The sequence below is a fragment of the Cucumis sativus genome, chromosome 1 (genome assembly GCF_000004075.3).
Source record: "Cucumis sativus cultivar 9930 chromosome 1, Cucumber_9930_V3, whole genome shotgun sequence".
Classification (NCBI taxonomy): Eukaryota; Viridiplantae; Streptophyta; class Magnoliopsida; order Cucurbitales; family Cucurbitaceae; genus Cucumis; species Cucumis sativus.
In genome coordinates, this window is record NC_026655.2 from 1,898,537 (window position 1) to 1,923,916 (window position 25,380).

A 25,380-nucleotide genomic window follows, 5' to 3' on the forward strand; every position below is an offset into this window, starting at 1 on the left:
TTTAAAGTCTACGACGATTAGAATATTGATAGAATGATATGAGATTCAATTTTGATATAACCATAGAATCAATGTTGATTTTGATAGATAGTTGAATAAGTAAAAGAATATGAAAAACTTTACAAAAATATTTAAAATTAGAAAATTTAACTCTGTCTTCTGACTAAGTGTGTATTCCTAATGAGATTGGTATATGCTATTTTGTATGGTTCATGTAACTTTATAAATAATATTGACGTTGAACATTTCATTGTGAGAATACATACTGTGGATGTGTGCCAAATAATGTTAGATCATTGAATGTAAAGAAGAAATTATACAACGTCTGATGTTGTATCTGTCTGCGTCCACTGCAACGATTAAATGGAGTGTACATTTAAATTCGGTATGCCACCTATCTTCCCATTTAATTGTGAATTTATTAAGTATAACTTAAGTGATATATATATATCAATGTATGACCACATATTTAAAATATATACCATCGTTTAATCCCAACTAAGCTCGTCTTTTGTTCACCCTAAACGTTACAAAATATGTTAGCACTATCACATTAGATTAATAAATGAATCAGATGGAATAAATATAAAAAAAAAAAGTTGCTCCTAACTACTGATGCTTTACAATCTACCTGGATCCTATACCCTCAACAACATTACAAGTTACTACGGATCCAAATGAATCACCAAGGAACAAGATTAGCAAGATTCTAGCCTTTAACTACAGTGCAACCAGATTGTAGCTAGAGGAAACTACTATATATCCCTTCGTGGCTTAACAGTAAAAGACATGACAGGTGTCGTGTTGTAACAAGAGTGTCTTACTCTAAGAACAAGGTAAAGCTTCGAAAATTATCATCCTTCAATTCAAGTGAAAAGGAAGCTCGACTGCCAAACTTATATCTCAATCAGTTGCAATAATTCTCACCACCCCTCAAACAGATTATAAATTCAAGAAAAGATCAGACTAACATTCAACTGCCAACATTAACCTCTCTAGCTTCTCTTCTAGAAAACATAAAATCATGCTTGCATAAGATTAAACTAGAGGGTAGTAGTCAAATTTCATCTACAGAGGCGATAATTCTCTAAGCTCCCTTTCTCTTCAGGATTCTGCAGCAACGTTGATAACCAGTCAAAGAGTTACGAACTCAGAGGCTGGTCTATCCTTTTTTCCTAACACAGTCAAAATGTTGCAGATAGAAAATAAGGATCCCCCCAAAGCTCAAGATCAATCTCACTGAAAACAAGCCTCAAAATCCATTTTTCAAGAAGTTAGCACAAACTCATGATTTTACAGTACTCATCCCTGCAAATAAATTCAGATTGTGAAACAATTCTTTGTCATTTAGAAGCTCAACATTAACATTTCCTTGTCATCGTTAACACAAGGAATATACAAGACATGACCTAAACTTGTACAAAATTTTGAACATATGTACTCATCCTACTTGAGTTAAATAATCTACAGAAGTACGAAAGCAAATGTGTTTTGGTGCTAATACAATTTGTTCCTCCTAAACATACCTTATATCCATAAATTGAGAATACGACCGGAAAGTGCAACTCTAAGGAAGTCAATGGCCACTAAATGGTTGAGGGATGATGCAATGTTCCTCGATAGGTCCTTAAACCAGAAGCATGAACAGAGTTTTCATAAAAATCAAAGTAATATCACATCACTTAGTTGTTTCCTGCAGTAAATCCAAGGAGGAAGAATAAGTAGTGTTCTTTATCATGATCGAAATCCAAAGCAAACTTTCAGGTCTTTCAATTTTTTCTTCCATAGTAATTCCTTAAAGTAAGATAATGCATTCCAACATAACTGAAACATTAGCATAAACAATTGGAAGATACTAAAACTTATTTCAAGAAAATCATTGTAGTTTTAAGTAAATTCATCAAATATAAATAATATGAATTCAGAAAGTAGGATAGTTTTCGTCAAACCAAACATGTCTATTCCAGAGATGGGTTGATTGAGCCATGTGTGAACTCATTTTTAGGGGACAGAGAAATCAAAACAACAAAAAATTCTCTGTTCATAATATTAGTTAATCTCTTGAAGAAACGAGTTCCTATCTACTCAATAAAATTAACATCTCTCTCTAATGTGTTTGCAAACAAACTAGAGTATGTGGAATAACTATACACCACTACAACTTCAAAAAAGAACAATCCCACATCATCCATTTGCAAACATTTACTGCACCAATCATATATCTAGAAAGTACAAAAAGGCTACTTAATATATTTTTCAGGAAAACAAATTACATACATGTTGTTTTGCTGCGACCTCAGGAATATAATGAGAATCATATGCTAAAGAACTCATGTCACGATGCTTGACATATTATAAGCTTCATCCTTTCTCCAGAATCTCCAGGACCATGACTAACTCTGACCAACATTTCAACCGACACCTTGGATCTATCATCTATCATTCCCCTGCAGCTGATGTCCAGGACAAATGCATGACTCCTGATATACACCGAACAAGGGGAGAAGCAACCATAATAACCTCGCCTTCATAGTAAACCACATTGGGATTGCAGCCTTCATCGTGTTACTATGTCTTAACGTACTTGTCGACATAACCCTGCATAACTTACAAGGACAGTATTAATGCTAGAAGTATAGAATAAAGAATCCCAGAGAAAAGAATAAACGGAATAATAACATTTCAAAAAGAGAGACTTCAATTGAATGAATGTGATATTTCAAGCAGAGGTAGAACCCTCTTCAATGGGCACACAAATCATAAAAAGGCCATAGGGTTCATATAACATTCTTGGAAATTAATTTTAGTCATCTATCACTCACCTTTTAGAAAATAGTTCTGTAAAACCTATTGCATGCATACGTGAAAAATCAATTCATCTACATTTGCTTTTACATATTGTTAAAAACTGAAGTAGTTAAACGGAACAAGTTCCAAAGGATACATCATTTATCTTTCTGCTATAAAATTAATGAAAAACAAAAAAATAATACATAAGATCAAAAGTTCACCAAGAAGTTGCCACAGTAGTTTGTTACCATTCTTCTTTTCAGTTTCAAATGTTAGCCACCAAATTTTCATAAATAATTTATCTATTTTTACAAAAAAGTTTTCCATAGCTTCAAGAAGCAAATAAAATGGTAAACAAATAGGCTGTATACTGTATAATGTTCTAAGATAAGTAACACACTCCTTTAATTCATGTAAGAGGTAGAGATCTCACCATGACAAGCTTTGTCAGTTTTCGTTGTGATGAATCAATGTATCGATTTATCTTTGCTTGAGACTTGGGTATTTGGTGACTCTTCATAGCTCCAGATACCTTATCGACAGTCTTCTTGACAATTGTCTTAAAAGCTTCCTTGCTCATGTTGCCTTGTCGCCATGATGGTTTTAAAACTTCCTTGACAAAATCAGCAATAGCAATCCTAAAAAGCTTCAGAGACCTGGAACCTTTGGATTTCTTGCTCTTCTCAGAGGACTTGACCTGATCGATTTCAATTTCTCCGGATAAGTTTGCATCATCGTCAAGGTCATTCTCAACAGCACCAGCTTCTGCATCTCCTGTCTCTCCAAATTCATCATTCTCCAAAGAAGTAGTTGAAGTCACAGCAGCGACTTCCTTATGCTTGTTGTTCTCCTCCACATCTAGCAGTTTATGGGAACCACCAAGTCTTGCTATCATATGAGATTCCCTTGCTTTTTTCAGCTTTTGACCACGATCGGATTTCTTGGTTATAGGTGATGATGGCTCAATGCTGTCAAAGAGTGGGTCATATTGATCATCGTCTGTACCAGACAAGAGTTTCCCCAAAGGTTTTGTGGAATTTGGAGAAGCAACTGTCTGCCTAGATCCAACATAATTAGTACCTTGCCCATCGACGTGAACACTGTTCAAATTGAAAGTAGAACCACGTATATCACCACTAGGTGCATCATTCCCAAAGTTCAAAAAGTTAGATCTGAAACTAGAGCTAAGTGGCTTCTCAAAAGTAGACGCATAAGGATTATGATGTGTGGTAATTCCCAAACCCCCAAATTCAGGAAGCAAAGACGGATGGCTCCTGCTTAGAGGATCGGGATAATGCCGAGAGATACTACCAATCTGGCTTGGGTCATGGAACAAGGTATCGTGTGCAGGTTGTGAGGTATACAATGGCTGTTGAAACCGTGAATAAGGTTGAAACTGTGAAAATGAACTTCGAAATTCACTAGGAGGAAAATTGTCCCCAGAAGGTTGCATTCTATTTGCATTTGTAGCAAGCATAGATTGATCGCTAAAGTTTCGTTGAGGAAAAAAACTGGAAGAATTCATCTCTACAGAAGTCCGTCCAAGATTTTCTTCATTCTGAAAGCTTGGGAATCCAAAAGGTTGAGTAGGTCGATTGTTTGCAACTGGGGCAATTGATCTAATCTCATCCATGTGCATTGGAGGAGCTCTATAAGGCTCTTGCAATGGGGACTCACCAAGCTTAGAATGAGAATGCAGCTCCAATGGCTGGGAACTCATAGCAGACTGAGAACCCAGGTCACGTCCTTGAGACAAATGACTATGATGGAATTGCATTGGCATACCAGCATTGGTAGCTACAGGAGCTAATGAATTATACAACGGTTTCGGAGGCAGTAAAGAAGTACTTTGAAAGTGAGATGGCTGAATGGACACCATACCGTGGTGAGGATGAAAACCTATTGGTAGTGAAGAGTTAGAAGGAAAGGACAAATTTTGTGACACAAAATTATAGGGAGCAGGCATTGAAATCTCAGCACTACTGACATGTGAAATTATGAGAGGTGGCGGAGGAGGCAGCTCTGTAAGAGAATGGTCATCATCAGTAGCACTAACTGGAGCAGTAGCAGATAGTGGTTTTGGTACTGGAGACTCTGATAAAATTTGTGAGGTCAAAGGTAGCTGAATAGCAGAACTGGTATCAAACTGTGGCTTAATGGATGAAGTTCTATCTGGAAAATGTTCCCATTCAGGAGCTTTATTGGAGGTAACTGCAGTTACTTGATCCGGTAATAAATTGGAGACAAAAGAACCATCCATCTGGTGCGAAAGGTCAGTGGAAGATTGAAGCTCTGCAACAAAGGTGTTGGATTGCTGAGCCACAGAATTCTCTACAGAAGTTAGCACGCTCATGGAAATATCACCAGATAATTTCTCAGTATCAGCATTGCTCATGCATTGTGAGGAGGCCGTAACTGAAGGTTGCTCATAAGACTTCTTTGGTTCTTGACCATCATCGTTAGCACGAACGTGGACAGCCTCAGCTGGTTCCAAACAAATTAATGCATCCTGAACTAAGCCAGTTCTTTCGCTAGAACTTCGACATTTAGATACAAATGAATCTGGATCACCCGTAGGATTATCTGTCTTCCAGTCATGAGTATCCTCTTTTGGGGATACATTATGCAGGATGCTCTCCTGAATCTCGACTTTAGTATGCCCAAGATCTGATACTTCCCTAGACATGTTCATAGTGTCCTCTCTTATCTTTATATTCTTGGAAGTTGAATGAACATCCTGATGTTTGCTCCTATGAAATCTTGAACCATCGTTCTTGTTGGGTTCATGGTGCACATAGCGACAAGATGCTCCTCTATAGCACCTACCTCGCTGAAAGTCAAAACATTTCCGTACCATACCCTTATCTCGTCTCTTATTCTCATTACTAAACTGGCTTGTACGCCTGCTGACAGGAGATCTGCTTCTGTCTCTTTGGTTACGAGGAGACCAACTGAAACAATAGAAGAGAAAACTTTCTATTAAAATGAAATGAGTGAACATCGAAGTTGATGCTAATGGTAAATTGGTCCTTAACAATATTGAATAAATTAATCCATGGCTTAACTTTTAAGCAATATATGCATGCAGGAAAAAAGAATCGTTACCTGCGAGAACGACTTCGCCTCTCCCTTCTTCTCCGAGGACTTCTTCGTCCCCTCCTTCTATCGACAGGAGAACGGCTTTCACTACTATTTCTAGATCTTCTACTCCTATGTCTCCTTCTATAGTGTGAATCGTCAGAATCACTATCACTGCCACCTTCTCTGACTAATCTCCCAAATTCATCTATTTTTACAGGAGATGGTCCCAACCTCCCCTTTTCTGCATCAGTTTCCTTTTGTAACTTGCCAGTATCTTGGGGAACATCAACACTACAACCATTCATTGCATCCAAAGACTTTGTACCTGTGACAGTATCAATTTGATTATGTTGGTCGTTGTAGCTTAGTTCATTCCCTGTCTTTCGGACATTTGCCTCAGTAGCATCAATAACCTGTTTTGGTGATTCTGAGTGGAACTGAGCACCAGGTTCGGGCATTGAGAATTCACAAGGTGGAACATAACTCCAACGAACCTGGCAAGAACCTTTTGACCCAAGAGTAGTCAGATCACCAGTGTCTTTGTCAGAAGTCTTGGAATAAGCTGGAGTGGAAGGTGAAATAGCAACAAAATGAACATCTGTACGGTGTGAATCCTCATCACTTTCAGAATTTTCATCGGATGCATAGTCCTGTATAAGTCTAAATGGGCTGCCACCTGTAATAAGTGCAGTAGACTGACTAGAAATAGTGCCTGCGGAAGATGCTACTTCACCAGCTTGACCTTTGTCATTTTGTAAGTAGGAAAGAGAATTCTCAAAATCGTTTCCAGAAGGATGTCCAGCAACTCCAGCAGTACTTCTGACAGGGCTGTGAACTTGGCAAGATGCAATGCTGCCAAATTTTTCGTGGTTGAGCAGATGTTTTGGCCCTCCCTCTTAAAAAAGAAATACGGATACTTATTAAACACACAAAAAGGAGGATGAATACCAGCAGTGCAATCACTACAAGAGGGGGAAAAAATCCTTCATAAAGAATCTACAAATCAAAAACCTTGAACGAACTGCATATAGTGAAATCAGCGCATTTTTGTAGAAAGAAAGAAAAACATAACTCTTATTTAATAAGCAGATAGTTCTTGGAGATGTCAGAATCTCTTATCTATCACCTGTAGGCTGTAGCGGAACCTTACCAAGAAGAAGAGACGATTCTCTGCCTTGGCATGCATTTTTGTAAGAGAGGCGGCAAGAAAAACATAACTCTTATTTCATTATTCCGTGTTCATTTAAGTCATAAGATAAATTTTTCTTACATTTTCCTTCAAACAAGAAACAATAATTTTTCTTGATGATAAAATAGAAAGCAATATGGCATCACAAAGAAAAATCTGCCATGCACAAATCCATTAAACGTATAATGAAAAAGGGCAACTGAATACCTTCAGCTACCTTCTCCTTTTCAGGGCTGCAGCTTCTCAAAACTTCAGGTTCTTGTAATTGTACCAGATCCCTTGCATCATGCTCTTCTTTTCTTGCTTCGCACTCGTAGCTTTGAATTTCAAACGAGTGACTAGTTCCTTGTTCTACAGTGATGTCATCTTGAAGCCACCAATAAGAAACCACCCACAAAAAAGGGGAAAATTAGTATTCCAGTCTCTAAAGGTACTCTCATAAAGCAATAACAGAGCTCTTAGTACAAGTAAGCACCATCGCAATCATATCCCTTTTTTTCATCTCCCATCTGAACAAAATTTTCACTCAAAATTCAATCAAAAAACAAACCATCAACTTAAAGTGGAGATATTATCTTCACAGGAAACTGCAATCCCTCAGACATAAGTACAGATAAACAGATAGAAACATACAAGATGACACATTGTACTTGCAAGGATTATAAAATGGATTTTCATTACGACTAAGGTAAAAATAGACAAAAAGGATTGCAAAAGATGGTTTTGAATAGAATCAATAGCATGTTTAAGACAAAAGCAATTCAATTGCATACTTTATGAAACAAAAGTATCATAATATTTTCACGTGATAGATATAGTAGCAAGTTTTCAGATTACTACAATCTACAACAATTGCTTTGGCCTCATATATTTCGCCATGAGTGTCTCTAAGTTAATGTGCTCTTCTTATGGTCATAGCTCCTGCCGGTGTATGGTAAAGGATAACAATTAACCAGAAAAAAGAATAATAAACCCAATACTAATGTCAAGTCACTGCATTGGAAAAAATTAATCACACTATGACTAACCTTCCATCTCCATGTCAGAGTTTGCAGGTGAAAGGGATGCTGCTAACACTGTCAAATTCTCAGACTGTGGCTCAATTCGTAAATATCTCAATGAACATCTTTCTGTTATTTCTATATTTTTGGAAGCCAAACAATATTTCATCTTCATCCACAGGAAATATTTGTGGCCAATTGCAGATTCGCTTCCTGGTTCACCACCAAGTAAAAATTCAAACTCTGGATTACCAGATTCCTTTTGTCGAATTGTGTCTTCAAAATTGGGACCATTATCAGCAATGAGCTGACATAACACTTCTATCTTCTTGACAATTCTATCATCTTTTGGCTTAGGTGGAGATGGAGGAAGAACCTGCACATAATCTTTATCTGCCAATTTCTCATTGTCCACATTTGAAACCATGAGGCCACTATCAACTTCTAAGTTTCCATGTTCGTCATTCCCGGGTCCATTATCTCCTAAATGACTGGGAGGTGTACCTCCTTGATCAATTTCAGAGGGCTTCAAGTCTTTACTATAATGAACGGTAGAACTAGGACCTAAGTCAGACCCATGCAATAAGTTTGAAGAATCTGGGTGTGGAATTGAAGGAGAGGGTGACGTGGGAGGAGGGGGAGAAGGTGGAATAGGTGGGGGAGAGGATGGTGGTGGAGGAGGAGGAGCCATTGGAAGCAGATGAGAATCTCCAAGAAAATTGGATGAGGGAGTAGGAAAAGTGGATGTTGTTGGGTGTGGTGGAATAGAGGGAAAGACCTGCAAACCACCTTGCTGCAATGGTTGGTGAGTTCGAGCCCCATATAAAGCTTGTCCTTGAGAAGGAGGATGCAGAGATCCTACAGTAGAAGGCTGCGGAGGCCGTAATAAATCTGGATTGGGAGCTTGAGAAGGGGGTGGAGGTGGTGGTGGTGGTGGTGGTAGTGGTAGTGGCGGCGGCGGAGGTAGAACATGATGCATATTTTGAACTCCCGAGTGTGAAAGTTGTACATTCTGCTGAGCATTTGAGTTAAATACAGAAACTTGAGTGTTTCCATGGACTGGTGGAAACGTGTGAAAATATGGACGGATATTCGTAATCCCGCCAGGTAACACTTGAATGGATGGGCCCTGACAGAAGGGAGGTAGTGGGCCATGGGAACCCGGCTGAGACAAATGTAGAGGTTGAGCCTGAGGTGGGGGGGCAGGTGCTTGTTGAGTTATAGGATGTGATGGGATTGGAGGACCTGGTTGAACATATGAGGTAGGAGGAGGAGGTGGAGGAGGCGCTCCTGCACGCTGTTGGTATGCAGGTGGCCACGGTTTCGGAGGACCCTGCCCAAACTGAGAAGCATAATTTGCTTGACCATACATCTCAAATCCTATAAAACTAGAATTGTATTCTAGTACAACGTTGGATTTTGTTAAAAGAACCACAAAGACACAGGCACATTCTTCAGCTCAAGCCACCAATAGAGCATCCTGTCAAGCAAGAAAGCAGAATAAATAATCAACAAGCAGAATCAAAATACATAAATTAAAATTGCAAATGCATGCAAATTTCCAAATCCAATTTCAATCCATGGCAACATGCATGCTTTCAGTGAGGAAGCTACACACACCAAGACATGGGATTTGTTCATCGGTGCCAGTAAAAGCTTAAAGTAATAAAAACAAATAGAAAAATCACTATTCTTCTCTTTGAGCTTCTCAGGCATCATCATTTACAACCATAACTAACATTTACCTTGTTAAGTAAAAGAAATGCCTGAAATACTTAAGCTATAATGCATCTCCCACACAGTTCTCTTTTCCATAATACATAATAAAAAAATAAAAAATAAAAAACAGAAAAACACATCAATTCTCACAAACCCATCGACCAGTATACAGTAAGAACTCCAAAGCCAAAACACCGACTACCCCCACTACCATCTTGCAAACACAACACAAGAGCGGAAAAACGAATCGAACGAGGAAAAGCAAGAAAACCCAATGGCAATAAAATAACCGTGAACCACTTACCGCATCAATTGAGATTAAAATTTGAGACTACGGTCATGTAATTCGGGAATTTTGAGATTAAAACGAAAAAACCCAAGATAGGGGTGTTGAAACTGGAAAGAGTATTAGGGTTTTGGGAGGAAAAGAGTGTAGAAGAGCGTGAGGAAATGGTTGTTCCAACCCTAGAAGTAACGGCCAATGAAAAAGCTCCTTCTTCTTCTTCTCCTCTATCTGATCCTTTTTAGAGAGTAACAGAAGGTGATTCTATTCCGACCTTCAGACTTATAACCAAGCGTAAGAATAAAGAAACAGGGGAAGTTCGCCAATGAAAATATACGTTAGCTTAAATAAAAAATATAACACGATTGCAATATTTATTTTCTATATACAAAAGAATAAAATTAAAACATAAAACACAAGTAAATAAATATAAAAATTATATTTTTAAAAAAAAGCTATTTTTTTTTTCACTAAAACCATATTTGTTTTGTAATTTAAAATAATTCTGATAAAAATTATTGATATATTTTGATATTTTTAATATTTTTAGATGTTTTTAGATTTTTTGTCATTTAAAATAATTATATAAATTTTATTATGAAGTTAATCATGGCTTATGTTTGGTATGAATGACTAAAATATGCTTGATAATTGGACTTAAAATTGATAGGTTTGATTCTAGTCGCCACAACTCTTATACTAAAAAGACTTGGAAGTTTAAATCCACGACACTATATGGAATATTCAAAACTATATGTATGTTCTATGATAAAAATCACTACTCAACTTCAAGATCAAATTGTCAAAATAAATTTAGTTCAGCAATAATCGGTACAGTCTTGCATTTGAAAGGTGAGAGATTCGATCTTACATCTCCACAATTGTCATACTTAAAAAAATCGTGATAAAATTAATCTCAAGCTTTCAACATTAAAGAAAACTTGAATGTCTTAATCACTTGTAGATACCCTCGATATGACCTAGAGGGACATTATAATTATTGAGTTAAATATTATTTTTGCGTTTCAAGAGAGTTATAACCTTTGAAATGATAATAAGTATCTTATTGGTTAAACTGTGTAAAATTTTTAATCTTGTTTGTTAAATGATATTGCAACACACTCGTCCTAGTGATAGAGGTTTAGCACGACAAGAGAGAGAGAAAAGTGGTATGGTTGAGAAGTGAAGGATATCAAGAAACAAAAACAAAAAAAACTTGATCTCATCTATGATACATACTTATTTTCTTAAGATAAAAGGTTCAAATCTTCGTGTAATTAGCATTACCGTTACGATACATCTCAACCACAGAAGTAACATTTTCAATACAGACAAAGTTTAATAGGTTGTTTAAAATGTAATTATCCTACTGATAATGAATATTATTTAGTCTCAAGAAACCAAAAAAGAAAAAAGAGAGATGCCAAATTGAATGAGCCAATTCAAATCAACCAATCAATTTTAGCTACATAAAAGGTGAATATTTAGTTTGGTTATGTTATATAGATTGAAGGTTAATCCAAATGTAGAAAACAGATTAAACCAAAACAAGAACAGTGAAGAAAAAAACTATACTGAAGCTTAAATAATAAAAGTAAACATTAAACGTATGAATGAGGAACAACAATTAAGCTGGAAATTAAAAAGGGAAACGAACCGAACCAGTTCAAGTTATTTTAGTTCGTTCGATATCTCAATTGTACTCAAGGGAAAGGAAGAAGAAGAAAAGAAACCACATGCCCCTACTGGGTTAAACAATGTCAACCTAACTCTCCACATGGCTTGGTTAAAAAATGGAACAAAACCAAACCATCACAACCTTGCAAATTCCATGGTAGTCAAAGCACAGAGCAGCAATTTCCCCTGTCATAAAAACTCCCAAGAGCATAAATCTTTCCAACCTCGAGTGTTTACTAACTTCTTTTTTCCCAGTACACATGAGGTTGCAACTAGAAAGCTAAAAGTGAACAGGCCTTTAATAGCAGCTAATGGCAACAAAATTAGAAAGAAGAAAAAAAATGTTTGCTTCTAAACAATGGTCGATTCCTTCCCTGAACGAAAATGGCAGTCTATAAGAAGCTGCAACAAAACAAGTGGGGTGGCTGATTCAAATGAACAGCCTAATGTCTAAACTCTAATTGTGATACGGGTACTACGTACAACTCGAATATGAAGAATCAAAATCAATGGAAGGATTCAACAGGATCAGATCTAGATGTGTTAGAAGATGGTAAGATCAGAGTAATTTCCTAGTGTGCATCTGTGCTCTCCTATGAATGTACAAACGGGTTGAGGGATTTCTGCATCTATCTTCACAATTGCATGTTCATTCGTCATTTCCACAACTATTTTGATACTTGAGTCACCTCCTCAATTGTCGTAGGTCTTTTGACATCTGATATAACAAAACAAAAAGATAATCACTACCTCAGTTTATTTGTGTAACAGTGAAAGAGCTCTTTTCCTTCATTTCAAGAAAGCTTACAAAGGATAATAAAACGTAATAGCCAAAACAAAAACAAAATTCATTCAAAACAAGTCTCAACATACTCAATTAAATAATAACCATCATAGTACAGTAACAGTCTGAACAAAGAAACTTGACAGAAGACAACACAAGATTAGCAACCTACAATTACCATATTTCATGATAGTTTTGTTCCTACCTTGGTCGGGAAAAAAGGCAATAGTTTCCTTGATTGAAGCTGGGGTCGGAATACTTTCATTTTGAATGTCTGCCGTAGAATCCAAGGCATCGTTCGTCTTTGCAACTCCAGAATTTTCAACGCCAATATCCATTGGAGCTTGCGCCGATGTTGAAACATCTTTTAGACTAGGAGGCAATTCTGAACTTGAACTCACCTGCAATTAGAAAAGGAACTATTCTGATCATGCAAGATCAATAATAAAAAAATGAGATTCTCTTACAAGGTGCCAACAGGGCAGTAAATTTATCCCATTTTCACAAAACTGAATTACCTATTTGGAATGACGCTTTAAGTGATTGAAAAAGTTTTTCACAGTAAATATTCTTTCAATCTTAAGTAAAAGCTCTATTTTCTCAAGTTTTGCACTATCTTAAAATTCAACATCATACTAGTTTCCTATATATAGGCCACATTTTTTGTGTGCCTATAATAAAACCCCCGTACTTTTTTTGCCTGACACTTAAGCTCGAGAGGGTTATGGCACTTTATTGACTTAAACTTTAAAAAAAATTGATTTTGAGTGCATAAATGGTTGAATGAACCCAATCTCACGTGTAATTTACACTTGCGGGGGAATTTAGAGTATGTTACACATTCCCATCTTTAAGAATTTAAAACTATCAAGCAGAGTAACGATCAAATTTTTACTTCAAAATTATTATTATTTAAAAATAATTATAAAAAAAATCATCACTAGGCAGGGAAGACCAAACCCTAAGGGAGTGTTTGGAGCAAGGAGTAGAATAGTGAGGTACAAAAGGTTATGAAATATGGAGAGTTGTAAACTTTTGAAGCCTAAAGTGAAGAGGTTGATGAGATATAATATTAAAAAAATTTAACCGTAGGACCCACAACTCCTTAGGCCAAACAAGAAGTAGAGTTCACTACTCCGACTTCTTAACTCATTGAGCCAAACAAACCCTAAAGAAATGATAAGAAATTAAAATAAATCGCTTGCCCCATCATTGCCCATCCTCCAAAGAGTTTAGAAGCATGGTCTCTAGAATTGCTCTAAAGTTGATGAATAATGGTAAAACAAGAGTGCTTTGAGCTGGGAAAGAACTACAGAAATATTATGATGTTGGATGTCTTGAGGAGAGCTCACCATTTGAGTCTCACCTTTATCAAGTGATGTGCAATTTCCTTACCTTCTTTGAGAAGGTTGCACCATATAGAGGGAAAGAAGAAAGTTCAGATATAAGTTCAGACGCTTTCTAGGAAATTGATTCCTCAAATAAAAGGTCAAAGAAGAACCCCAAACTATATAACGTAGGTTTACACCAAAATACTTCTGCAAAAATCTAGTTGTACCTCATTCTCCCTCATAAATAATCCACAACAAAATCTAAAAGAGAGAATCCAAGGGAATACAAAGCCATCTCCTAGTATCAAATGCCATCCCACAGTCTTCATCACAGTCGAAGTTCCTTTAGTATTGGAGATTTCAAGAGTTCAGATTCCTATACCAAAGATCAGTTGCTCATAATACCAACAACTAAATAAACTTTCTTTGGATAACTACTCCAAAATACATATACGGACATCTTAGAGCTTTGACCACAAGACCAACCCCAGGAGAAAGACCATACTTGCTACAGATAAAGTTCTGCCAAACACCATCCCCAATTAAGAAAAAAAGATTTATGTTCTACAATCACGTCACTAGGAAAGACAGTACCTTCCTTAAATTTCTGAACACGAAACAATAACAATGATTTGACCCCATAAAGTTTTAAGAATTCACATTTCCATATAAAGTGAGACCTGAGTGCACAACAAGAGACACCAAGTGTCAGTCTTCAATGTTATCCATTATAGTGATCAACCAACAAGAGATCTTCTTCTTCACTTTTTATCTATACTACAGAAGATTTAGACAAGTTGGCTTTCAAACCAAATCAAGCTCTGAAATTTTAATGTTGAGCACATTGTGAATATAAGAGGGACAGAGAGAAAAAAAACAAGGTTTCATCAACAAACTGAAAGTGAATCAGCGATTGACATGGAAATTTTATCCACCTACCTTCAGAGATATAAGCACAAACTCTACACTCTTAACAAGATGGTGACAAACAATCAATGGGACCAACAAATAGAAACTTGTTACATTGAGGTGCATCTTGCACTTCATATTCACATATCAATAACCCAAAGAATAATGCACATCTCAAAAGGTCTATTAATACATAAATTATAAGCTATTAGCTAGATAAAGAAAGCCTTGCTCTATTTTCACTAACTGGCCAGCTCATGTCACAACACCAAAATTAAAGCCATGAGAGAGGAACTGCTAAAAAGGTTGATCAAATTTGTTCCCATTTCTAGTTCAATGTTGCTATGCTCGCAGAGAGAGCTTTTTAAAATAAATTAACAGTAACAATGCATAAAGGAAAAGGAAATAAAAAGTGATGGTGTCACCTTCGATGGTAGCGAAGCATCCGAAGATACTGGATCTTTTATGGGTGTCGCCGAAGCGACAACCATTTCTGGTTCATGCATAGTAGGAGCATTTATACTGCTACCATGCTCTTGTTTATTATCTACTTCATCTTGCTTGGTCCGTCTAGGAATCTTCGACTTGATGTTGATATCACCATTGGATATTGGGTCAATATCTCCAAAAGTTCTCTTCCTGATTACAGATTATTAAGTTTAAAACATCATACTCCCATAAAAGGATGAGATTGTCAAATGGCAAACATGAAGCATAATGACTTGAATAAAACGGACAATATTAGACATCATTCTGACCTAACAGTACTATGATGAGCAAAGTGAGTAGGGTTTGGTCTGTTGGAAAATATAACTCCCCGCAAAGGTTTCCCATCAATAACAGTTTCAATTGTGTATCCATTTGCTATGCTTTCTGTAACCTTGGCTTGAAAACTTTTCTTTCCTTGAAGATGCTGAGATTGATTCAAAGGAAAATTGTGTTTGTCTGCGTTGTAGGACATCATGCCGAATTTAGTCAGAATTATGCAATCGTATCATAAACCAGTAGCGATCTCTCAACAGATGTTCCACTCATTTGACTTTCAGGTGTCACAACATGAACCCAAAAGAGATAAAAATATATGTAAATAAATAAGCAAGTTCCTCCACACATCTCTATGTTTTTAAAATTGAAGATAGTGAAAATGTTGTCCCTTCTGCTGTGTCCATTACATGCTTCTTTATTACATTTTTGTAGACCAGGCAACATTAGCATTATAATGACTTCAAAAAGTTCTTTCTGGACACTCTCTTCACTATGCAAGGCCTAAATTCTTTGGCCTGGTGCAGTCATGTCTACCCCATGGGAAATATGGTTTTGTGGACAACGCAATAGGATAATTACCAAAGAAATTATTGTAACTATGAGCCAGCAAGAGGAAACAAGCTGTTAATCCCCAGTAAAAGTAAAAGACTTATCTTCAAAAAGACTTCTATCAGGATATAGATTCTTGTAATTATTGATGAACAATGATGGATTCATATTTAATTGCAATATAGAATATGGTTTCATTTTCATGTAGGTTCTACAACAAACCTATCTTCAAAAGCATTGACTTAACTAATTTTATATTGCCATTAGGTAATAAGCAGACTGAAGATAGAACTAGGAAAGACAATTCACTGGACATCCTGCCTTCATTACTTTAAGAAGTACATACAATCTAAAACTCTAGCATGGGATACTAGAAAGGTACTTCCTTACATGGAGTCCCATAGCCTTGCACAGTGATTGGTTGGAACAAATCGGCATTGACTCCAATTGGTACCATAGCTCTTCCATGAATAGCATTTAGGTTCTGTTCTTGACACTTCAGCTTCAATTGCTTTCTCAAAGATAACTTCTCTGGTTTCCTCTCAGTCTCCTTCGCAAGTCCTGAAAAAGAAAAGTAAACAGAAATTATTTACCACCCATGAATCATGTGGAAGAAACTACTATCCAAGAAAGGTCCAAATTTAAAAAATGATAATAATCATGTGTTGCCAAGATAATAATAAGAGTATGAACCTGTGAACAAGTAATACATGTCGCCAAGAGCTTCAAGACCCTTATTGCAACCGCCTAAAAGAGCAAGTGTGCCAACTTTGTAGGGATCTAAACAGTCCCCAGCCACTGAAAATCTAGCAGAAGGTCCATCGCCCATAGTGGTGATCTTGGTCCATACACCATTTTCTACATCAAGTATTGAAGATGGTAAAAAAAATGATAAGAAACATCAACAACTTCGTTCAAGAAGGAAAAAACAGCCTAATGGTTCCAGGTAGAGAGAACCCCTCCCACGAACTAAATTAAAAGAGTTTGTCAATCATTAATAATCATAATATTCAGTGATAAGATATGACAATGGAAAAATCAACCTCTCTACACATAAGAAAGATTGTTAAAGAGAAGCAACATCTAAACTTTAGCCAAATGATCAAGATCAGCGTTTTAGACAAGCATGTGAATCTTACAGCAACTATCCCAAAATTAAGACAGTTTGCACCCCTCAGCAATCAATATCCATATTTTAAAGTTGGAGAAAAACTCGGTCAGCCATCAAATAATGGAGCCAATGCTTTCATGCCATTACAGATCAGCTCATTTTCCTCTTATTGCATAGGTGCTAATGAGGAATTAACACATACCAATATCGAGCATATGAAGGTCATTGTATAGATTTTGGGCATCAGTAAATCCCCCAAAAACAAACAAGCTCCTTCCAAAAGCTATAGTTGTATGACCAGCACGAGGTGGTAACAATTGACCTGAAGTGTTTAACTCTGTCCACACGAGAGTATCTATAATGGAACACCAAAACAATATAAGGAGGTTTATAAATGAGAGGCTGAGCATATAATGCATGAACATCAACAGGTGCCCATATAATTGATAATGAAGTGTCTTGAGAAAAATGATAAGTACCTGTGTCAAGGATGTGAACATCTGATAAATAATAGTCATGCGCATCTTCACCACCAATGACTATAACCTTATTCTTCCAGGATGAGCAAGTATGGCTATCACGTGGAGATGGCGGAGTACCCATTGTTGTAGCTTGTTTCCATACAAATGTCTCTAAAAACATAGGAAAGTATTATATGTTAACATGCACTACTAAACTGATCCACACCACAGAAATACAATTATGATCATGGAACAGCAGGCAATTTGCTTAAAAAGAAGCTTGAGCATGATATAATATATTCTTTTGGATCAGGCAGAAAGAAGATATACCGAATGAATATACTTCCCTCAAGCCTTCATTTAGAGGAGAAAATCAGTATTGTTAACAGTCAAATACATTTTACCAGTCAGCCAAATGAAAGCACCATCAATCATTACAATTCTTACAATGTTTTCCAGAAAGAAATAAGCCTATGCAAGTTAAAGAAATCCACATAACCACATTCCATCTTTCTTTCGTTCTTTTTGTAGTCACGAGTGTTTAGATGGGCTTATGGATAGACGGCCAATGCATATACAGAAGTTAAAAAGTTTAAAATATTGAAATCAAAATAGAACACCCAAAGGCATTACCTGTATTCAATATGTAGAGATCATTATAGTACACTTCATCATTATTGCTGGTAGATTTGCCACAACCACCAAAGATGAAGAGTCGTTTGCCAACAAGGGTCGCACTATGACCCTCTCGTGCCTCTGGCCCGTTGCCTCTTAAACTTGGACAAATCCAAGTATGCATAGCTAAAAGTAAAGCATTGTGCAAACTTTTAATGACATGAATGGGCATTCCAATATTTAACATTTCAGTTTTTTTTTTCTTCTGAACGAGAGAGCATTTCAAATTTAATCAACACGATAAATGGAATCTTTAACCAAAGAAAAACAGATTATTTGGCATCACAATTTTTTTTCTCTCTCCTTTTTATACAAGAAAATAGCCACACAGAAACTAAGATGCCAGACTGTGAAACAATCATAGAATTTTGAAGACACTTGAACATTCTCATTGGTCAAAACTTATAGAGATATGGAGAAAATTAACTTACAGGTGTCCAGTATATACAAATCCTTAAGAGGGCTCATTCCATCAGTACCCCCGAATACAAAAAGGTTGTCACCAATTGTAGTACAGGTGTGACTGTCCCTTGGAGTAGGTGGACTTCCTTTTATCACAGGCTGACTCCATGTTTGTTTTGCTGCAAACGACCAATCCAATGAGGCAAATACAGTTTACAAGTACATTTGCATGTATATACAAGGATTTCCAAATTTGATGCCACGCGTAAGAGAAAAACACCATTAACCCCGATAAAACAATTAAACCCCTACACCCTACCCACCTACCCCAGAACTTCCAAGACATTGAAAATGATCAAACGTGTCAATATTAAAGTGTTCAAAAAAGGGAAGAAAAAAATTAAAAACATGTAGTTTCCTTCCAGAAATTTAATATTTTTTCCAATTAAATATTGTTTAATATTATTCCATAACACATGCTGTTAATAACAGCAAATAACTTACTGGGAAGTTTGCTACTATAAACAAACTCATTTCAATTGAAATTTGTCATCACAAAACACAAACACACACACCAGTGCGCAACAGGGGATACGCTTGCTTGGTACATATAACGAAGCCATAAATAAATCCTTGCTTAAGAACAAAACATCATGAAAAACAAAGAGTACTCGAAAGGGTATGCAAAAATCTCAAACAAGATACTAGTGTAGACACGAATGGCAATAATAAAACCAAAAATTGTCACTAAAAACAAACTCGTTTCGACTGAAATTTGTCGTCAGAATAATCTCCAATAAAGGCAAAAAAACACAACAGGGTATATCCTTACAGTAAAGCCATAAATAAATCTCTAAAGAACAAAATATCACAAAAAACAAAGAGTACTCAAAAGGGTATACAAAAATCTCAAACAAGACACCGTTACAGATATGAATGGCAAACAAAACCAAAATTTCCCCACTTCTTGAAATGTAAGAGAAACAAAAAGAACAGTTCCAAAAACAAACACATCTCAACTGAAGTTTGTCATTACAAAAGTCTCCAAGAAAGGCAAAAGAACACCACAATGAATCTCTAATTAAGAACAGAATACCACAAAAAACAAAGAGTACGCAAAAGGGTATACAAGAATCACAAACAAGATACCATTACAGACATGAACGACAATATCAAACCAAAATTTCCCCACTTATTGAAATGTAAAGAGAAAAGAAAAGAGTCGCAAAAGCAAAAAAAAAAAAAAAAAAGCAAAAGCAGAAGGCTCCTACCAGTATCGAAGACGTGCACTTGGTTAGTCTGGCAGTTGTCTTTACCATAGCCCCCAAAAACATAGAGATATCTTCCATCTTTAATGGCGTTACAAGTATGTCCCCATCTTTTACCGGGCCCTGGAATCTCCCCCAGAGCTCCACCTTGGCCCTGTCTTGAAAGTAACTCAACCCTTTCCCACCTCATGTTTTTATGTCGGGAAATCAGGAGAAAAGGCAAAAGGGAAAAAGGAAGAAGAACAAACCCAAAAAAAAACAAAACTAGTGGACTACTAAGCAAAGAAAATGCAAGGGGGAATTTGTTTTCTTGGGAAAAATTAAATCATCAAAGGGAAAATAAAAGCAAGAATGGGTTTCATCTGGGATATGATTTAGTGGGATTTTCAGGTGTGAGGCTATGGAGTTTTTTCATACATGCAAATATTTGGAGAACGTATATGGAAAAAAAAAAAAAAAGGGAAAATATAGAAGAAATATAGCGTTATGTCAAAGAAAGAATGTAGAAATTATATGTTTCCTCTGGTTAAAAACTAAAGAGAAAAAGGGTGATACCAAATTATAATTGAAGAACAGAAAACCTGAAAAGAAAAAAAAAATTGCTCTTTCGGGCCATTAAAACGAGGCCATGGATCTCGAGTGGTTTAAAAAACTTCAAATTTTTGCCACTTTTGATGAAGAAGAACGACCCACCTACGATTTCCCATCAACGACACAGATTTCTTCAATATTTATATCATTCATTACTTTTTTCTTCTTCTTGACATTTTATATATATATATATATATATTTAACTGAATTTCTTAAAAGCTCCCAAAAAATGGAACAAAATAACCCTTCCAAGGGAATGTAATAAATTTAGGTTGAAATAAGATTCAACCGACGATTGGGCGTTGTTGATAGACTATCGTGATTCATTTTTATTTCTATCCCTAACTATCATACTTTGTGTTTTAAACTATTATAACACATAATTAACTATATTATTACTATATAAAATCATTATTATTACGATGTTTGTTTACTAATGACATCAATTATCATAGTCTGGGTTATAACTCAACTAGTATAATAATTATTTATTATGATACCCAATTCAAAGTTGCTTATAGTTTATCAGTCTTCGTACTTTAAATCTTGTTTTTAATTTTAGGCTATATACTCTATGCTTTATAATTTTGGTTTATATGCTTTTAATATATCTTAAATTTTGTCTCCTCAAGTGGAATTTTTATTCAATGTTAAGTCGTTGAGAACAAGAATATTTTTTAGTCTACCGGTATTATATTAGTTTTTAAAATGTTGTATTTAAATTCTTTTAAACTTTGAGTTTAATTTAAGTTCAGTGTCTCAGTTTTAATAGATTACCACTTATTTTTATTTGTGTTTTATTTCAATTTAGTTACCGTCTTTACAAATTTGTATTTTTAACATCGACCTTTTTAACTAGCAGTAACTTTAGTTTGGCCCCACTGTGACGTGACTTTCTAGATTTAATTTTAATTGCAAACGTAATTAGTTTTAAACAATATATTAATACATATATATACCAAATTTTAAAACAAAACTCAAGTTTTCGTTGTAAAAATGCAACGTCATCTTTTAAATTCCCTAAACTTTATGGACCAAATGGCATTTAACCTAAAATTGTTTTTGTTTTTGTATATTCAAACTACATTGTTTCGTTGACTTTCATATTTATTTCATATAAACAACCAACCTACTTAAACATTACCCTAACGAACACATACATAAACGTTTACATTATGGCGTTTGGTTCTCTCATTCCACATTATGCATTAAAAACACTAAAATATACATTCATGAGATTATAAGTCAATTCTCGTTCACCACATTCGCAATATAAACCAATCGTTATGATACCCTAATATACTTCTCATATTTATTTCCCCTCTTTGAATTGAATGGTACGTGTTGTATTGTATTGAGAAGACCAAAATATTAAATGCACATGTTAGCTCTTATTTGAAAAAACAACCAATGAATATGATAAATTGGTAGTACTAAAGTTGAGTATGTTAAATATCCATATCACCACTCAATCTCCTGTAGCAATATCAACGTCCACATCCACTACTCCGAAATCGCTAGTTTAACAACAATAATTACTCTTTAAATAGATATTATCGTTTTTGTAATACCATCACATTTCTTTAATTTTTACCCTAATTTTCTCAACCATTAAAATGAAAATTGCACTAGATAAAAAAAACAACTCATAACACCTTTTTTGCATATTATAATTTTGACAAATATGACGATAATCAAGATGTGTAAGTGACATGAGTTCTATTATCATAACAAAACAAATAGTTATTGTTGTAAAATGGCTACAATAAATAGAATAATTTAGTTGCAAAGAGTACGAAAACTTACAATTAGAGGAGAATATTTATTTATTTTATCTAAAAATAGGAAGTTGAAATTTAAGAAGAGAGGGAAAAAAGGAGAATGGAAAAAAGAATTAAGGAAAGAGAGAAAGGGTAGTTAAAGTAATAAATGAAAAGGCTAAAAATTAAAAAGTGCTTTTAAAATTGTGTTTGAACGGACAAAACGGCGGCTGATTCAGGTGAATTCTTAAAAACGGTTCCCTCTTTTTGGAATCCCAAATTTATGAATAAACGTTTTCTCTTTTCAATATGTTTCCCAAAATGCCCCTTATCACATGCAAAAGGAAAAACCATATTTATTGTTATTATTATTATTATTATATTCTCCACAAAGCTTATAATTTTTTTAAAATTAAAAAATTATATATTTTCATTTACTTGTTATTGTGATTTAATATTTATAAAAAGCTATTAAATGAAAAAAAAAAACGATGCTTTTTAGACACGTTACATGATGTTGTTTATTGTATGTTTGGATTACATTTTCAAGTGTTTAATTTAAAAAATAAGTTATTTTTAATGTATTTTGAACAATTTTTAGGAAAAGAGTTTCGTGAAAAAAAAAAATCTTAATTCAATCGAAATGGATGGTTAGATTTTTTAAACAAAATTTCTACTATGTCGATGCATAAACAAAGAAAAAAATGGAAATACTAATATTGTAGTTATTCACCTTTTCGTGTTTTTAACATCCAGTACGGTAGCTTTTCTCCACTTGCTTGCAGTGAAACTATAATAAAACGTGAGAAAAAAAAATTGATTTCATACGTTTGTGAGAGGTAAGTCGTCAACTATAGAATGGATTGTGAGAGTACAATTATTGAAAAATAACAAAGTTGAACTTTAACTCATTGACGTAAGAATGTGTCATTAATTACAAGGTTTGTAGTTTTAATATTTGATAATTAATATTGTAATTCTTTAAAAATAAAAAGTTTAGGTAGAAAAAGAATTATAAATACAATTGAAATAAGATTGGTGAATGGTGAGATCATGTTTTATTTTGTTAGGGTAAAAAAGGAAACTGAGTAAATTTAAAAAAAAACGCACAAATATCAATGAAGATTTGAAAATTGCATTTTGATTTTATTTCAGAATTTCGTCAACATTGTCCTTCACCATAAATTATTTTGCTTTAAATGTCATTTCAACCCTAAAATTTGAATTTGGTTGAATTTAAAAAAGAAAATCCAAACACTAAGCTTAAACAATAGTTATTTGGATAATTAGAATATTTTTTTAAAATATTTTCCTTTTCTATCATTTAGGTAAACTTAATTATTTTAAATATTTTCCTTTTCTATCATTTAGATAAATTTAATTATTTGAAAAAAAGTAATTTTGCATTTAAAATTATTATATATATGTTCTTAAATAATTATTTTCAAAACTTTGATTTTAACTATTTAAAAATTATTATTAGTATTAATATAAACAAGACAAAAAAAAAAGATAATATCATAATTCTTTAATATAACATATTTTAATTTTTTTTTAATTTTAACATTCACTTATCATATTTTAACTGTTTTCTTACCATCCATTCCTCACATTTTAACTAATTAAATTCAAAAATTAAAGATAGAGATTTAAAAAAAAAATAAAATAGAATAAAGACTCGACCACAGATAGAATACAAATTGCATTATTTCAATAAATAATTTTAAAAGAGCACTAATTATCATAAACATAACTTGAAAAATAAAAAAAATTGAAAGAAATTTCATCGACACTTCTTAAATAAGTTTTAATAACAATAAAATGGAATCAATTTTTTTCATAGAACATATTGTTTTTTTTTGTTGGGGAGAAAAAATAAATTAGTATTAAATTAAAAAATAATAATTTAAATTTTTTACCTATAATAAAAATAAGAAAGAAAAATAAAATTTAAATAGAACAAATAAAATAAAATATATATGAAAAATAATAAATAAAAAAACAAATGGAAGAGAGAATACAAAAAAAATATGAAAAATTGGAAAAGAAAAAAAATGGAATGGGCGACTTGCCCATAGAGAGAAAAAAAAAGAAAAGGATGAAAGAATAAAAATGGAGAGAGAAAGAAAATTTGCATTACTTTTGTAAATAATTTTTAAAGTGCATTATTTTGATAAATAGTCTTCAAAATTGCATTATTAATATAGTTTTTTTTTTTTGGAAAAAAAGGATGAATATCTTTTGATAATTAATTTTTTCAAAATAGTTTTGAGGTATAGATACTAAATTTGAAGCAATTTGGTTAATTAGAGAAGAATGCATGAGAGAGAAAATAAAAGAAAAGTAGTGAAATTAAAAAAACAAAAGAAAAATGGTTAGTTAGGGAAGAATGCATAGAGAAAATAGAAGAAAAGTTAAAAGAAAAATTGTAAAATGAAGAGAGATAAAAAAAATTAAGATGAACTCTGAAATTAAAAAATGAAAACAACCATGTTTAACTAATTAGTTTTAAATTATGATCATCCTAATCAGCAAATAAGAGCTGAAAAAAGAATACAATTAATGTATGACATAAATATTTTAAATATATACATGTATATAAATTTGTTTTACTTACAGTAAAATTTGGATTGGAATGATTATGATTAAAAAAAATAAGATGAATTATTCAATAATCGAGTTCAAAGTCTTGGTTCACACTAATACATCTACTATATATATTTTTTTATGAGAACACACCAATTCATCTACTCGAAGATCGAATATCATAAAGAGCATATATATTTTCATTAAGGCACTTACTATGTTTCAAATGCCAAAGCAATTACAATCTCAACTAAAATGAGACAAATTAACGAAACAAATGGTAGTTTGAAGATCGAAGTAGAAAATAATGCATGGTTTGATACTTTCCTCATGGTAGAAAACTTCACATTTGAGTATACAGATTACGACAATTCAAATCGCCTGCACAAAAACATCTATCTAGATACCGACTCGTTTGCAGCCACAAAACGGCGACTGCACACGTTGC

General features: G+C 34.1%; 2 protein-coding genes across 5 annotated transcripts; both read right to left on the reverse strand.

Annotated features, from left to right (window-relative positions):
* Positions 1-804: 804 nt before the first annotated feature.
* On the reverse strand, positions 805-10,378 carry LOC101219633. Of its 4 annotated transcripts, none has more exons than XR_004216753.1 (8): positions 10,085-10,378; positions 8,089-9,541; positions 7,268-7,426; positions 5,896-6,766; positions 3,224-5,741; positions 2,278-2,598; positions 1,527-1,693; positions 805-1,175 (listed from the first exon to the last, which is right to left on the reverse strand). XR_004216753.1 is itself a non-coding variant. In XM_011650190.2 (6 exons), exons 2-6 carry the CDS (start codon positions 9,431-9,433, stop codon positions 2,569-2,571), a joined length of 4,923 nt encoding a protein of 1,640 aa, XP_011648492.1. In that variant the 5' UTR covers positions 9,434-9,541; positions 10,085-10,378; the 3' UTR covers positions 2,018-2,568. The 4 variants fall into 4 exon arrangements, 1 of the variants encoding a protein (XP_011648492.1); XR_004216754.1 differs by lacking the exon at positions 805-1,175 and adding an exon at positions 1,207-1,308; XR_968609.2 differs by lacking the exon at positions 805-1,175 and having other exon boundaries at positions 1,320-1,693.
* Positions 10,379-11,638: 1,260 nt separating this feature from the next.
* On the reverse strand, positions 11,639-20,700 carry LOC101209027. The gene is made up of 11 exons (XM_004138152.3): positions 19,999-20,700; positions 18,757-18,906; positions 18,284-18,451; positions 17,669-17,821; positions 17,392-17,544; positions 16,772-16,936; positions 16,469-16,639; positions 15,523-15,709; positions 15,190-15,403; positions 12,730-12,925; positions 11,639-12,458 (listed from the first exon to the last, which is right to left on the reverse strand). Exons 1-11 carry the CDS (start codon positions 20,183-20,185, stop codon positions 12,409-12,411), a joined length of 1,794 nt encoding a protein of 597 aa, XP_004138200.1. The 5' UTR covers positions 20,186-20,700; the 3' UTR covers positions 11,639-12,408.
* Between the last annotated feature and the right edge of the window lie 4,680 nt (positions 20,701-25,380).

Coding starts and splice junctions, on each gene's coding strand:
- LOC101209027 (XM_004138152.3), bottom strand. CDS start 20,185: ATGAGGTGGGAAAGGGTTGAGTTACTTTCAAGACAGGGCCAAGGTGGA. Junction 17,545..17,668: donor TGTTCACATCCTTGACACAG/GTACTTATCATT, acceptor GTTCCATTATAG/ATACTCTCGTGTGGACAGAG. Junction 16,640..16,771: donor CATGTATTACTTGTTCACAG/GTTCATACTCTT, acceptor TTTCTTTTTCAG/GACTTGCGAAGGAGACTGAG.
- LOC101219633 (XM_011650190.2), bottom strand. CDS start 9,433: ATGTATGGTCAAGCAAATTATGCTTCTCAGTTTGGGCAGGGTCCTCCG. Junction 7,427..8,088: donor CTCTGACATGGAGATGGAAG/GTTAGTCATAGT, acceptor GGTGGCTTCAAG/ATGACATCACTGTAGAACAA. Junction 5,742..5,895: donor AGGCGAAGTCGTTCTCGCAG/GTAACGATTCTT, acceptor CTATTGTTTCAG/TTGGTCTCCTCGTAACCAAA.